The sequence below is a fragment of the Drosophila serrata genome, unplaced genomic scaffold, assembly GCF_035046125.1.
Source record: "Drosophila serrata isolate PLE 108 unplaced genomic scaffold, ASM3504612v1 contig_160, whole genome shotgun sequence".
Classification (NCBI taxonomy): domain Eukaryota; kingdom Metazoa; phylum Arthropoda; class Insecta; order Diptera; family Drosophilidae; genus Drosophila; species Drosophila serrata.
The window spans coordinates 746898-764050 of record NW_028257058.1 but is presented as its reverse complement, the minus strand read 5'-3'; the positions used below and the strand labels follow the sequence as shown (position 1 = coordinate 764050).

Genomic DNA, 17153 nt, shown 5'->3' with positions numbered 1-17153 from the left:
CATCTGTGTGTTGGTTGTAGAGGCATTGTCTTAATAACGTTCTTGCACGTAGAGTTGTAGATGCAGAGCAGAGCGGAGAGTCCACTTAAAGAGAGTATGTTTTTAATAGAGAGACAACTGCGTAGCGAGATGAAAGAGGGAAGAAGGTGGAGCTTCGAAAAAACCGGCTGCTCTGTGTTGACTCAAACTTTGGGATCCACATCCACCAATATTCATGGTGCTAACAAGGTGATGAAGATCGTTCACCGTCGGATACGCTACTTTACTTTTTTTTTGTTATGTATATATATATACATATATATATATTGCTTTTTTTGTTTATAGTTGTATGTGAGAAAAGCTCTTACAGTGAAACAGAACAGAAACAGATCTGTACTAAGCCTAACTTTTGCGCCACGTTACCGTAATTATCCTTGTTTTACGTTCAAGTCAGATAAATAAGAAATTTATGTTTAAGGAAATTATGTGATTCAAATAATATATGTATATTTAAGTATCGCCAAAGAAAAAATGTGTACTTATATTCATATAACACATTCTTATGCATTTCTTGAGAAGACTTTTTTGGTACTTTGGTCGATAATGCACTTATGATACAGTTGTTGTCAAAATGGTAGCAATAAAAGAGGAAAGATAATTTTACATTTTAGATATTTAATTTTTTAAGATATTTTATACATTTTAGAAATCCTTATTGAGATATTCAAATATCTTAAAAATGTAATACAAAAAATCGTATATATGTTATTATGATATATATTATTTATATTATTATGTAATATATATATGATAATATATATAATCCTACAAAATCATTTAATATGAAACCCAAAAATATGTTTATAATATATATATATATAAATAGTAGCAATTTTTATATAGCAGTGTATCCTTGAAAATTAATGGCTGTTCGTTGGAATTTTTAAGTCTCATTGTGTTGGATTTGGGTTTCATGTTGAATGTTTTTGCAGGATTTTACTTTCAGGTTTGGTGTTTAAATTTTAATTCATTCTTGTGACCATTGTAAACGTAAAATGTAAAACTTAAATTAAAAAAAAAGAAGAGAATCTAACTTAAATTTGTATATTTCTCTTAAAACACAACGAAGTAATTCTTACTTTCATTACACTCAGCTATACTTAATATATTTGCAGTTGTACAGTTAGAGTTTGGCATTTTCCCCTATATTTAACGATAGTTTCTACTGCAGCTGTAATACATTCCCTCCAGCTTTTTATAAAATTAAAACCGAAAGTCTACAATATTTTAAATTTGATGAAAATTTGTTAAAAACAAGAAAGGAAGCTAACTTCGGCACGCCGAAGTTTATATACCCTTGCAGATAGAACTTCTATGACTAGGAATCCATACAATATAAATTATATATATTTGTGTTAAAAACAATGAAGTAATACCTGCTTTCATTTCATTTCAATACATATTATATTTGCAGTTTTACATTCACAGATTTGCATTTTTCCTCCGACTTCCATGAAATTTGACACAAAATTTGGGACTAATATAAAATGGCTATACCTCAAATTTGATAAAAATCTGTTGAAAACTCAAAAAGTTATAATTTTTAATTGTATTAATTTCTCGATCGTTCCTATGGGAGCTATATGATATAGTAGTCCGATTTTCATAACATTTTACACAAAATTGTAGAGTATAGTAAAATGCTATATATCAAATTTAATCAAATTCTGTTGAAAACTGAAAATGCTATAATTTTTTTTGTAAAAATTTTCCGATCATTCCTATGGCAGCTATATGATATAGTCGTCCGATCCGGCCCGTTCCAACATATATACGAGTGAGAGTATATAAAAGACTAACTACAAAGTTTCATTGAGATAGCTTCAAAACTGAGAGACTAGTTTGCGTAGAAACGGACAGACGGACAGACGGACAGAAGGACAGACGGACAGACGGACATGGCTAGATCGACTCGGCTGTTGATCCTGGTTATAATTTGTAATTGTATTTATCATCATTGTTTTTTAACAAAAGTATGTATATAATATTTATTGTATTAATTCCGATCCGATCGTTCTATTGGCAGCAATATGATATAGTCGTCCGATCCAGCCCGATCCGACTTATACATGGCTACATGGCTAAATCTACATAAATGTACATAAATATATATGTCTATCACATATATTTATATTATGCTTAGTTACTGGAATGAAATAGATACACATACGTATAAACAAATATAGATATATATAAGATATAATAAATAGATAAATATAAGTATAAATGTTAATATTATTTCAGATAAGCTCGATACGCACACGCCAAGCTTCAATATGGGGTACCTGGTCTCACCTTACTCGTATGCAAATGGCGCTGCAAATGGTCTGCCAGTGACAATGGTAAGTTAATTTTATCATCATAATATTATCATTTCTATTTTGACTAAATATTTAAACAAATTATTAGTATTATATTAATAGGAACACCTCTTGACAAGGTGTGCTAAAAGTGATGTAACGAATTTTACTACTAACAATCACAAAATATTAGTGGCAAATAATAAATTGATTAAAACGATTAGTTTATATTTTTTGTTCTGTAAGTATGCAATTTAAAAGAGCTCGATAAATACATTTTGATCAAGATATTTCTGGTTGCGATATAAATTTATGTAGTGTTACAGTAGTAGTAGTAGTCTTCTTGTGCAGCACACACTTTATCCTTTATTTTTTTAACGTTCAAGTGTAGTCTTTTTTAATGAATTTTACAAATTCAACTTTACAAAAATCACCGCCATTTTTTCTCATTTTTTTGGGGGTTGGTTTTGCAATTTTCGAATAAATCTTATACCGAATACTCATATTTTTAGCTTCGGGGTGTTTTTTTTAAAGTCTGTTATTACGTCTATAGTACTTACTCCTTTCTGTTCATCTGAGATAAACGATAAGCAACCAACGTTTAGGGAGGCTTAAGGACAAGGAAAAAGGAAAAACAATGCGTTTTACTTACGGAATAGAATGAAAAAACCTAAAGCAAAAACAAAAGAGGATGCTAACTTCGCCAAAGTACATATGTATACCCATAAAGTTTGCAATTTGTAATCAAATATTAATCAAATAATACACATTTCTTAACAATTCTCAAGTGGTGTAACCTTTCTATCTATATTCATTTATTTTAACTTAAAGTTTATGTATTCTTCACCAGCCTTCGCCAGATATAGCCATTTTATATTATTAGACTTTCGGTTTTAATTTTATGGAAATCGGGAGACAATATCATATACATATCTTTAAATGTAGAGGAAAATACCAAATTGTAGCTGTAAAAATAAAAAGTATAGGTTACTGTAATGAAATAAGGAACTAGTTCGTTGTTTTTTATACGAATTTAACTAATTTATATTATATTAATTATTAATGATCAAATTGAAATCTGCAAAGTTCGGCGTTCTGTATAGTTTCCTTTCTTCTTCTTCTATTAATCGAGTCATTTTTGGAGCTGAGAAAGTCAAGCGTTTAGCTGTGTTTTTGTTTGATTCAATTCTGAGAGAATTTATTGTAGTTTAATCGCGCACATTATCGCCGTCCACAGTGTAAAAGATGTTACATTCATATGTACATCTGATTGTATCTTTTTATCTTCTAAAAACGGTCGATCTAAATCCAGAGTTCTTTATTGATTATTTTTATACGCTTTCAGGATATTTTAATTTCAGTCAAAAGTAAAGGAGGTAGAACCTATAAAGTATATATATTCTCCATCAGCATCAACAGCCGAGTCAATATAGCCTTATCTGACTGTTTTTACGAAAAATAGTCCATTAGTTTGAAAGCTAACTGAACAACTACTTAGATTTCTATATACTCTCACTCGTATATATGTCAGAACGGGCCGAATCGGACGACTATATCATATAGCTGTCATAGGAACGACCGGAAAGTTTTTAGTAAAAACAGTTTAACTTTTCCAGTTCTCAATAGATTTTTGTGAAGTGTTTCTCTGGAATATCTATTTAAATTTTATGAAATTTGGACCATATTATATAGACATCGGAGCGATCCAGAAATTAATACAACTAAATTATAAATTCAGTTTTCAGCCATTTAACATTACAGCTGTCATACAAACGATTGTTAAATATAGAGGAAAATGGAAATCTGTGAATGTAAAAATGTAAATATAATATGTATAGGTGAATGCAGTGTTAGCATGCATTTTCATTGTTTTTTTAAATAAATGTATATAATTTATATTGTATAAATTCCTAGGGATCGAAGTTCTACCTGCAAGGGTTTTTAAACTTCGGCGTGCCGAAGGTAACTTCCTTTCTTGCTTTCAACAAATCAATTAAATACATTATATTTTCTTTCCAAGCTTTAACACCGAACAATATATTAAAAAATTCTTACTTAGCCATAAGTAAGAATTAAAGCAAATGAACCCCGTCGCCATGTATATTTCCTATCTCTGAAATAGGGGTGATATCGCATATATAGTAACAACAGAAGCAAAAAAAGCAGCGAGCATTGGCGGCACGTTTCATATTCTATTAAGCGGCGGCGACTTCAAAGAAAATTTTCAGTTTCATTGCATCGTTTTGCCGCTGTATGCTGTCTACAGCTTGTTAGTATTATTGGTTGTGTGCTGTTTGTTTTTCAATACCCTGTAGTTATAATTAGAGTAGAGAAATAATGAAAAGGTCTGCAACCCTTTAAAAACAACCTAGAATTTAAATAAATAAAGTAGGCACTAAGAGAATACTAAATTTTAAAGAAATGCAATTTGTATAGCTATACCCTTGCAAGAGGTATTATATTTTAATCCGAACTTTGCAACACAACGGAATACTATATGGATATTCTTGATCAGTATCAACAGTTTGACATTTTTTTATAATTTTAGAATGTGTATGTGTAAAGCTGACATAGAAGCGATCGGGAAATTAATAGAAACCAAGAAAGGCAGCTTGCTGCGGCATGCTGATGTTTCTATACCCTTACAGATTGCAAGATCATTAATATTTAATCCACTATAAACTATGTATATGTAATTATATTAAAAAACAACGAAGTAATGCTTACCTTTGTCACAATCACCTATACATATTATATTTACATTTAAAATTACAGTAAAAGCTTCAATTTTAAATTCACAGTATTTCATTTGTCTCTACATTTAACTATCAGATATATTATAGTCTTCCGATTAAAAAAAAAAAGACTGAAACTGAAGTTCTGAATTAATAGAAAATGCGTATACTTTATTTTTGATGAAAATATTTCGAAAACAGGAAAAATTAGATGATTTTTTTAAACCATTTTTTTCTGTCACAAATACTACTTGAATAAGAAGTTTTTTTTATAAAGGATTAGTGTATTTAGTTATTAATAATATAATAATTTCCTTTGGGTAACTTAAACGTTTTAGAAGATATAGCTAAAAATTAACAAAAAAGTATAAATTATGCTGATCATTGAAATAGCAGTCGAAGTAAAGAAACTACAAATAAATGTTATAATATCAAAATATCTTAAGTAACCCTATTATACTGTAATACAATTTGGTTTAGACTTAATATTTTTTCGCTGGAGAGGAATTTCCCCCATGCCTTCTTCACAACTGCCCAAAGCTGCGTCTTAGAAGTCTTTTGATACGTAGCGCTTGACGATCCCCCATAAGTGTTTGATTGAATTGAAGTCCAAGGGCTGTGCTGGCCATGGCATTACATTACCTTTTTCATTACTAAACCACTCTGTGGCCACGTTATTGGTATTTTTGGGATCATTATCCTGCGGAAATGTCAACATTTATGGCATTTTTTCCTCGGCATTCGGCTGCATGACAGTTTTTAATATTTTTACATATCCATGTTGTTCCGTGATCCCATCGATCATATGTATGGGACCTACATACAACATTGCATGAAAAGCAGACAGGCCCCTATCGTGATTTTAAGGCCATCGTGCTTTAGTCTTCAGCGTAAGGTTCCGGTGGTATTCTATATTTGGAGGTCGACGGACATATTGTCTTAATCCTTTTCCACTAAATAAAACGAGTTCGGACTGTCTGTCCGAAGGATATTACGTCATTTGGAAAGTGGCCAGTTCAAGTGATTTGTGGCGAACTTCACCCTGACTTTGATATGCCATTTTTCAAGTATTGGCACCTTCCGTGGCCTTCACGCATTCGAATTGTTCTGAAAAAGTGAAGAACGAATGGTCACATCATTGATTCCCAAGCCAATGACCCCTTTTTTATCCCTAGAGGATGCAAACGGATAAGCTTTGCTTTGCGTATGTGTCGGACTTCTTTGGTTTGTGCGAAAACTTTCCTTGTTTTTCGGGCATACATTTAGATATTAGAAACAGTCTGGAAACAATCTAAAGATTCTTGGAATTTCTTTATGCGATCTACCTTCCTTTTTGACCCGAATAACCTCGTGTTCTTTCTGTCTTGAAGAAGCGAGGTCCTCTACCCACAAAAATGATAAAGCAAATATTTGTTTTTTTTTTTTAGTTGCGTATGAAATGTAATAACGAACCTAAATAAACTCACTTTTAGAACAATTAGAAAAAATTGTATGCCTAACAAAATCAAAAACTGATGTATCAGTAAATAGCCAAAACGATTTTCACGTAGGAAAAAAATTGCAAAATAACACAAAAATAGAGCTAATCTGTCGGAACTTTTGCTTAAAACTTATCTCTGTTCCATTTTACAAAATTAATGTGGAAGAGATAAACTTAAAAAAGGAGGATGCAAAAAAAACGTTTTATAGTAGTTCTTCGGTCGTACTCCTATTTCGGTGAACACAGCTGTACATATATATATATTTATATATATATTTTTTTTTATTGGTTTGGTTTTTGGTTTTATGCAAATCGGATGCTTATATGATATTGCTACCATTGAAACTATCGGCATATTTGAGGGAAATGTAAGTGTTAATTGTTAAAAATTAAGAACAAAAATGTTTAGTGTAAAATATAGTTGTCACTTTTATCTCACTTCTTTAAGATTTTTTTATTGATTATTTTAATAAAGGCGTAACCATATTCTTCTCTTACTTTTTTTTAAGGCCAACAAAATTGGACTGCCGCCATTTTTTTGCCACAATGCCGATCCTTTAGCAACACCACCGCCAGCGCACTGCGGTATTCCGCCATATCAGCTTGATCCCAAGGCAATTGGTAAGTAAAATTTAATAGCATTATAAGTATTGTATATATTACAGTTTATGTTGATGGGAACTGGTTTTATTATCCTTGGCGTATATCTGAACATTTTAATACCCTTTCAGGGTATTATAATATTAGCCAAATGTTTGAAACGCAGAGAAGTAGTCATTTCCGACTGTATGTATTTGGTCAGCTTATTCCTATTTATTATTATTATTATTATACTCTTGCAGGGTATTATTATTTCAGTCAGAAGTTTGCAACGCAGTGAAGGTGTCATCTTCGACCAGATAAATTATATATATTCTTGATCAGCATCAATAGTCGATTCGATCTAGCCATGTCCGTCTGTTCCTACCCAAACTTGTCCCTCAGTTTTGACGCTCAATGAAATCTCAATGAAACTTTGCAGTTAGCCTTCTCATACTCTCACTCGTAAATATTTCGCAACAGCCGAATCGGACGACTATATCATATAGCTGTCATAGGAATGATCGGAAAATATGTATTTATGAAAAAAATTACAACTTTTCCAGTTTTTACTAGATTTTCATTAAATTTAATATGTAGCCACTGTATATTTATTTAGAATTTGTTTTTACATTTTACGGACTACTATCCCTTCAGTAAGATTCCTTTTGGATTCAGGTCTGAATCAGGTTGGATTGGAGAGGCCACCGTCCTGAAACGGACTAGAAAACCTGAGTTCGGACTACCCGAGGAATTATCCGGGAATCAGTAAGGAATCCTGCTAGGAGATTGTCGTGAATTTCGACACGAATTCCCCCGTGAATCAGAAGGGAATTTCGAACCTGATTCTGAACGGAATCAGCCAGGAATTCGAGACGGAATCAGATAGGACTCTCAAAGGAATACCAGGTGGAATCGCCAAGGAAGTGTAGGGGAATTTAGAGTAGAATCAGCCAGGAATCCCAGAGGAAAACGTGTAGAAGATCCGCGGAACCCACCGCCCCATAGAAAATAGCTGGCGTAATTTATTTATTTAAAAACTTTTTAATTTGTTCTATGATTACCACAATTTTTCTTAGTACAACTTCTTTCATTTCCCATAACGTATGTTACGGGTCTTTCCTTCCGGCTGTTGCCTAGTCAAAATATAATTAAAATACATATGTATATGTTTGTTAGAATCAAATGGACAATATTTCCAAAAATATACACACAAATTACACAGAAAACAAATTATGGAAATATGATGGCCTTCCCGTCCACACCGTCTAAGTTAAAAAAGAGTCCAGGTTCAAAAGCAATTCTGGAAATGAATTTATTAACTAAATACAAATAAGTCACTTAAATAATAAATTACAATACAAAACACTTGTAAATACTTCAGCTGTCATTAGAGCTGGGAAAAAATCGATTTCAACATCGAGACTATCGATCCTTTTTTTTCTGTAAATAATATTTTTCATCATCTCACTTTAATTTCGGAACCGCTGCTCCGAATCCCTTCGAAAACAACAATTGTTGTTCGGCAGTAGCCGAACACAGGTAGAATTGCCTACTTTGCTTTGGAGTTCTGTTACCGAAACCCTTTGTTTTTCGAACATGATACCAGGAATCGGTCAGGAAAGTAATTTTGGTACTGAAGGGATATCATATAGCTGTCATTCAAACGATCGTTTAAAATAGAAGAAAATGCAAAAGTGTGAATGTCAAACTGTAAATATATAATGTGTACAGGTGATAGATATGAAAGCATACTTCATTATTTTTTAGCATAAATATATATAATTTATATTGCATTAATTCCTAGTGATCGAATTTCAATCTGCAAGGGTATTAAAACTTTGGCGTGACAAAGATAGCTTCCTTTCTTGTTATTATTATTATTTATTTCTTTTCTTATTATTATTTATATTCTTATTATTATTTATATTCTTATTATTATATATATTCTTATTATTATTTATATTCTTATTATTATTTATATTCTTATTATTATTTATATTCTTATTATTATTTATATTCTTATTATTATTATTATTATTATTATTATTATTATTATTATTATTATTATTATTATTATTATTATTATTATTATTATTGTCCCAATATTATTACTATTATTATTATTATTGTCGCAATATTATTACTATTATTATTATTATTAATTTTCCAATATTATTTCTATTCTTAATATTATAAGTATTTTTGTTTATTGTTTTGCGGTTAACCCCACTCTCTATGAAGCTATTGACTTTCTCACCCTATAAATCAACCAACCACAACACAAAATTCAAACAAATTATGAATATAATAATTGCTCATGGTAAGGTTGTAAATTATTATATGGCAAATGATCCATTCATTCAGCCAAATTTACGTCATTGTTTGCAGATTCTGAATAGATTTTGTGGTGGGTTTCGGTAAAAATGTACCGATCAGAATAAGAACAACCAGGGGAACCAGAATGGGAACAACCAGGGGAACAACCAGCGGCGTAAATAAAAGGCTTGCATTTACCGAGGTCCCATGGATTACACGGATTTATAAACCTTTTCAATAAATAATAATAATGACCCAAGTAATTCATAATTGAATGACGCCAGTATAGAGCTTCGAGTGGATGAGGAAGGCTGTACTCAACATGTGAACTTGATTGTGCTGTTTTATAGTTTTCTGTCTAGGTTTTTAGTTACCCACCAGCTTTTTCTTTATGTTTTTACAAAGAAATATAATGTTATTAATTATTATAGTACAAATAGTAAAAGTTTAAATGCTGAAACTAATATTCATTAACAAAAAAAGGCGTTTTTCCTTTTCAAGGATGAAAAGATGAGACCGCCCTCGGCGCTGTTTGCAAAGTGGTTAAAATAACGTCGCAAGGGTCTCGCATGTGATCCGAAAACAACCCTTGGGAGTCCATAGTAGAGTCCACTTTTAAATCGGATGAATTTCATCTTGCTTCGACATTGTTGTTGCCTCTATTCATTACTCTAGATTTAATAGCAATGATATGATATGAGGCACAACACTCAATATAACAAGGATTGCGATGGTATCAGTTTTTTTTTTTTATTTAAAAAGTATTGAACAAACGTGAAAAATTGTTTTTACTACAGATTGTTGGATCAGTCGGGATAAATATATGATCAAGGGAATATTATTAATTTCATTGAATTTTAAACTGCCAGTTTATTAAGGAAACTTTAGTCAAGACGCTGAATGCGGCATATTCGAGTGTAAAACTAGGATATTTGTTTGTAATAATAATAATAATATTAAGAATAATAGTAAAAATAATATTAAGATTAATAGTAATAATAATAATACTATTAATAACCTCCTGCCCCTCGCTTTCTGTCGTTTATCCACCTCGGAAAAGCTTTCGCATTACTTCAAGGTGCCAGTTAAGTGTTACACGCTCTCATTTTCTGTCTGCGTCCAGATTTCCCAGTTGATTCGTTCAGATCTGGCTTCTAAGATCTGAGGATGTTCTCCACAATTCCTGCTATGTGTTTCCACGCTGGTTCGCTCTCCTTTATTAAACTGCTTTGTCCGCAACAATTTCGAAACATCTATCCTAAAATGTATCCATTTTTATTTTATTTTGTCTTTTATCATTCTTTTCCTTTTTTTTATATACCCTTGCAGGGTAGCAACGCAGTAAAGGAGACACCTCCCACCATATAAGGTGTACATTCTTGATCAGCATCAACAGCCAAGTCGATCTAGCCATGTCCGTCTGTCGGTTTCTAAATACAATTAATACAATTAAATATAATATTTATAGGTGAATGAAATGAAAGCAGGCATTACTGCATTGTTTTTTAGCATATATACAATTTATATTGTATTGATTCCTAGTCGTCAAAGTTCTCTGCAAGAGTATATAAACTTCGGCGTGCCGAAGTTAGCTTTTTTTTTTTTTTTTTTTTTTTTTTTTGAATAATATCTATGCAATTTATAGTATTTATGTGGCAACGCTTTCATACCGAATTTCGGTATTCGATAAGTTTTTTGAAATTGTTTAATTTGTGTGTTATTTGCTAATAATTCATTTTGTCCATATGCTTGTCCCAACCGTTTCTTAATTATGATACCTATTTTAATTAATTTTTAGCTAATTTTGATTTTTGAATATATTTATTATTATTAAGGAACTTCTTAAGATAACTAGAGTGTGCGACACTAGGTGGCAGTCTATTGAGCATGCAGTGAAACGCATTTTAGATGAATGGATTGAACTAAAGGTGCATTTCAATAGGGCAGCATTAGATGAATATTATCACAAAGCAGCGATTTAAGCTGACCTTTACACTGATTTTATTTGATTTTTTACAAAAACCTACTTTGGAAGTCACGCAACGCATTAATAAAAACTTCGAATCAAATAATTCCAACCAGACTAATCTTTTCGGAGATTTAATGTTCGGCATAAATTATTTAGGCACGAAAGTAACTCCACCTGATGCCGAAATAAATATTATTGAAGATGACATTGAAAGAGATTTATACTTAGGCTATGAAAAAAATATAGATATATCTACAAAAATATAGATGAAGAGCTCTTCGAATTAAACTAAAATTTATAAAATATTTATGTCCTTTTTTCGTCTTTTTTATAGAAACTTATATGTTTTTTGTAATTTTTTTTTACGAATCTGTTTTCTTTTTTTCTCTCAGAGATCTTTTTTCGCGATCTTTTTTGGCCAATAGGTTGATTGGTATAGCGCCTGTAATTTCTAGTAATTCGTAGAGCCATGGTTCTTTGCACCTCCAGCAGAGATTTGACCTGCAGGTGTCCCAAGGGTTCCTACCTAGACCTCACACCCGTACAGCATGATTGCGTGGTCTATCTTCATTAAAAGTTTTCGTCTTGATATTAAGGGGCCGCCCACGATTGACATGAGTCTGCTAAGCGCCTTTGTAGTCTCGGTCGCCCGCTTAATCGTCTCTTGTATGTGAGCACTGAATGTCAGTTTTCAACTTGCGTACTCGGTGTTTCGAGCTGTGACGACTGCGACCATGTCGGCTGCGTACCATAGTTCAGGTCCAAGTATTGATCCTTGTGCCGCTCCCGAAGTTATCTGTATAAATTTCTCTCCTGCCTTGGTTCAATACAGTAGTCGTCGGTGGTCAAGACAGTTCTGTATTATCCGCATCAGGTATCCTGAGACTTTGAATCGTCTTTTCAGAGCGTCAATTATGTTGTCCCATTTAACGCTGTTGAATGCGTTCCTACCGTCTAGTGTTGCTAGGCTACTGAGCGCTTGGTTAACGAATTCCAATGGTCGACCTGTCTGGTCTAAAGCCATACTGCATTGGGGAAAGACCCCTACCTCTTTCAAACCCTGCTGATAGTCGTGGCGTGATCATTTTCTCTAGTAGCTTCCCGGTTGTGATAAACATGCATAGTGGTCGATAAGCTGATGGGGTTAGGGGATCTCCTTTGCCCTTATTTATCAGAACTAATCGTTGCATCATCCAGGCGTCTGAATTTTCACGCTGGGAATGCACGCGTTAAACATATCCATCAGGATTTGGGGTCTGCTCTCCGCGATTACTCTTAGGACCTCTGCTGGGGTGTTCTCGGGCCCAGTAGCTCATCCACTATGATGAGCTCGATCTGTGCTTCTGCTATTGATGGAGTAGATCTCGCTTTGCTATTTGCGTGAGCGGGGAATAGTGTTTTGACTATATGGTTCATTTGCTCTTCCTCCAATTCCGGTGTTGTGCTTCTTCATCACGATTTTATACTCCAGCCCCCACGGGTTAGTGTTGACGTCGTTGCAGAGGCGTTCCCATTTCTCCGTTTGGCTTTTCCGGATAACAGTATTAAAGTCCTTAGATTTATTAAATTCGGTTTCATTATTATAATTATTATATTTATTATTATTATAATTATATAATGTAATCATAACTATAATTATAGTTCTTATGACAGCTATATGATATAATATCCCTATTTTCATAGAATTAATACCGAAAGTCTAGAATAATATAAAATGGGTATATCTCAAATGTGATTTAAATATGTTCAAAACTGGACGAGGTATAATTCTCTTCCTAAAAATGTTCTGTTCATCCATACGGCAGATATATGATATAGTCGGCCGATCTGGCCCGTTCCGACTTATATACGAGTGAGAATATATACATAGAAGACTAACAGCAATGTTTCATTCAGAGAGCTTTAAAACTGAGAGACTAGTTTGCCTATTGATTGAAATTAAAATACCCAGCGAGGGTATAAAAATAACGAAGCATTGTCCATTGTCATATTACATTCGCTTACATTTTTCGAATCAAGAGATGACGAAAATATTTTTAAATATAGCCAGTTAGTTGTCTGTAAATATTCCGATCTTTTAAGCTACATCCATTTTGAAAGCTAAAAGACTGGTACCAATAGTACCGAATTGTTGGACAGCCATACGAATATACGGACATGAAAATATAAGCTCTTCTGTTTGGTTCCATAAATTGTAAACATTTTTCTTTCACAAAAATTGGCACCGAGCTTTTTGATTAACTGATAAAAAAATATCCTGTTATACTAAAAGGGATGCTTTCTCGTCAGCATCAGCACCGGCCGTAAAAGTAGACGAATAAATATAGGATTATTTCGCTTCCAAAACAGAATTTTAATTTAAATTGAAAATTTGTTGTCCTTTCTATTTTCTAAGCCCCGCCTAGACTGTGTTGTCTCTGCTCTTAAAATGTTTTCTATTGTGTTGTCGTTTTCAAGTTCAATTGTACAAATTTCAAAACTAAGAAGGGGAGTTAACCCTCCCGGGGCTACCCGCGGGCTACGTAATAATGTGTTCTATAGAGGAACATCCATCCCATGAATTAAGCTAGCGACAAAAAGATGTCATTATTATGTGGTTGAGTGCAACATGTTTTTAATGCATTCTCTTTTTTTCTGCCCTTAATAGAGATTTTCTAGAGCGCCGGGAGCAGGGTCATGCCCTATTAGCAATATTATATATTTTCCTCCCCTAATATATTTGTGTTCTCGCTTGTCACGCAACCCTTAAGTGTGATTTTTGTGAATTACTATCAATTTCAAATAAGGGAAGAGGCAGGCTGGCTTTGGAAGCGTGCTTAATTGTCGAAAATACTGTGTAACTATATACGATTTTTATACCCTTGCAGGGTATTATAATTTCAGTCAGAAATCTGCAACACAGTGAAGGAGTTATCTGTTCGTGATCAGCATTAACATCCGAGTCGATCTAGCCATGTCCGTCCGTCCATCTTTCCGTTTCTACGGAGAGTAGTCTCTCAGTTTTAAAACTATCTGAAGCTTTGCAATTACTCTTCTATATACACTTCCTTGTATTATAGCATCAACAGCCGATTTGATCTAGCCAAGTCCGTCTATCCGTCCGTGTGTCCGTTTCTATATAAATCTTCTATAAACTCTCACTGTTATATATGTATGTCGGAACGGGCCGGATTGGACTTCAACAGATTTTGATCAAATTTGAAAAGTAGACGTTTTATATTATTCAAAAATGTTGTTACAAATTTAATGAAAATCGAATTACTATATCATATAGCTGCCATACAAATGATCGTTGGATAATGAGGAAAATGCAAAACTGTGACTCTAATACTGTAAATATAATAAATACAGGTGACAGTAATACAAGAAGGGATCTATTCTTATTTTTTTTAACAGAAATATATAATTTATATTCTATTCATTTTTAATCTGCAAGGGTATACAATAGGGTGGGTCGATTTAAAAATCGCTTAGGCACATATGATTCTATGGATCGGAATAGGAAACTTTGCTCAAGAAACCATCCTTTAAAATGAAGGTGTCCCTCGGGTAGTTAAAACGAGGGACATCAGAATTCATTTTAGTGGTATGGTTTCTTGGACAACGTTTATTTCAATCCATAGAATTCCGAAAGCGATTTTTTTGACCCCCTAGAAAACGAACCTTCTTAGTATACAAACTTTCCATTTAACTGCATTTCATCGTCTCGAAGGTACATGATTTTTTGGGTTTTATAAATTGTCAAGGTAAATTCAGATATGGTAATTTTTGTGATTCTAGGATTCTTAAGAAAGCAAAATTTGAAATATATATGTGTGAGCAATCTTAAGGGCTATGAAGTATATTAAATAGTATATAAAAATATAATAGAACAGCAATTTGATTTAGGTAGACATGCAGACAAAGGAAGAAGAACAAGTTTTCATTTGAAAAGTGTCGACCAAAGGTTTTTTTAAATATCGTTGAACGGAGTGTCGGATTTCGACAACTGTGTCTTCACCATTTTTTTTGTTTTTGTTTTTTTGAACCAATTTATTTTTTTAAGCACAACCTTTTTCGACCTTTATCCTAAGCTAGTTATTATACCCTTGCAGGGTATTATAATTTCAGTGAGAAGTTTGCAACGCAGTCTCTCAGTTTTGAAGCTATCTAGATCAAACTTTGCAGTAAGTTTTCTATATACTCTCACTCGTATATATGTCGGAACGGGCCGGATCGGACTACCGTATATATACATATATATATATAGCTGCCTTACAAACGATCGTTAGATATAGAGGAATGAATGAAAAACTGTAAATATAATATGTATAGGTTTAAGAAATGAAAGCAGGCATTACTTTATTGTTTTTTAGCATTAGTATATATAGTTTATATTGTATTAATTTCAAGTCACCGAAGTTCTATCTGCAAGGGTATATAAACGTATTATTGTATTAATCTGGAATAATTGCGAACTACAAGGGTGTACAAACTTCGGCGTCCCGATGTTATATTCTTTTCATGTTTTAAATTACAAATATTTAAATAATACTCTTATTTTTATATATTATATATATTCTTAGGATTAACTCGACCAGCTTTATACCCATTTGCGACTGGGCAATATCCATATCCAATGCTGGGGTCGGACATGTCACAAGTGGCATCTTGGTATGTTGTTATTATATATTTTTTATTATTATTATATTAATTCATTCACAGGCACACACCTTCAGTGTACTCAGCATCTAGTTTTAGAACACCATATCCCTCGTCTTTACCGATAAATACGACGCTACCAAGGTAAATGTTTTTTTTGTCATATATGTATTAATTTATAAATGTTAATAAAAATAAATTTTCAATTATGGAAGGTTCTTTTCATGATACTATTAATATTTATGGAATATCTTCTACCTTACGCAGCGACTTTCCTTTTAGATTTTCACCCAGTTTACTGCCTTCAGTACATGCAACCTCTCATCATGTTCTGAATTCACATTCGGCAATTGTGGGAAGCAGCTCAAAACAGGATTGTGGTTCTCATCAGGATTCAACAACGAATAATAGATATCCAAGGTGAGTGCTGTTGAATGTTGTATAGAATATGTACATATGACTAATGTTGTATACCGAGTACCCGTAAAATAGTTTAGTCATATTTGACCCATAAAGTATATGTATTCTCGATCAAGCTTTTCGCTCGTGCGAGGCCTGAGATCTTGGTGGAGCCTGGAATCAAAGCGAAACGAGAAGAGATAATATTTCTCGCTATAGTTTCGCTCCCACTTTAACATCTTTTAACCAATTCCATGTAAAAAGACAGAACTATAACACAATGATTTTTTATAAGGCCAAGCGCAAGATTTTCTACTATAGAGGCTTACGTTTTTTATTAACATGGCTAAGTTGGCTTCCTATCCTGTTAGTTGTAAAATTCTTTAACTTAAACGATACCATTTCTAGTTTTAAAGCTTGTTTTTTCGTTTATGAGGTATTATTAATATATCTTAAGTTGGAGATAGAGAGAGATAAAGAGAGTAGTATATAGTTCCCTTCACTAAGTGTTGAAAACTATTTTTCTAGTTAAGAAAACATTAGCTTCCTCAATACATTTTTCGCTTATTTACATTAAAGGTATTTCTAACGTTTAAATTTAAAGGGTAAAAGTCTAAGGAGGTATAGGAGTTAAGGGCGCAAAATTTACATCCGCCATCTTTAATTTACCAATGGAGGAGATTTCCTACAAT

General features: G+C 32.8%; 1 protein-coding gene across 7 annotated transcripts in view; it reads left to right on the top strand.

Annotated features, from left to right (window-relative positions):
• Positions 1–17153, top strand: part of pan (transcription factor pangolin) — a 41390-nt gene that overhangs the window by 2615 nt on the left and 21622 nt on the right. For all 7 annotated transcript variants that reach the window (XR_015270303.1, XR_015270301.1, XR_015270302.1 and 4 more), the window contains exons 4-8: positions 2284–2381; positions 7064–7175; positions 15987–16074; positions 16126–16206; positions 16330–16482. Coding sequence is in view for 2 of the 7 variants with exons in the window: in XM_020954339.2 (XP_020809998.2) it covers positions 2284–2381; positions 7064–7175; positions 15987–16074; positions 16126–16206; positions 16330–16482 (532 nt within the window). In the remaining 5 variants the exon portion in view is untranslated. The remainder of the gene's footprint in view (positions 1–2283; positions 2382–7063; positions 7176–15986; positions 16075–16125; positions 16207–16329; positions 16483–17153) is intronic.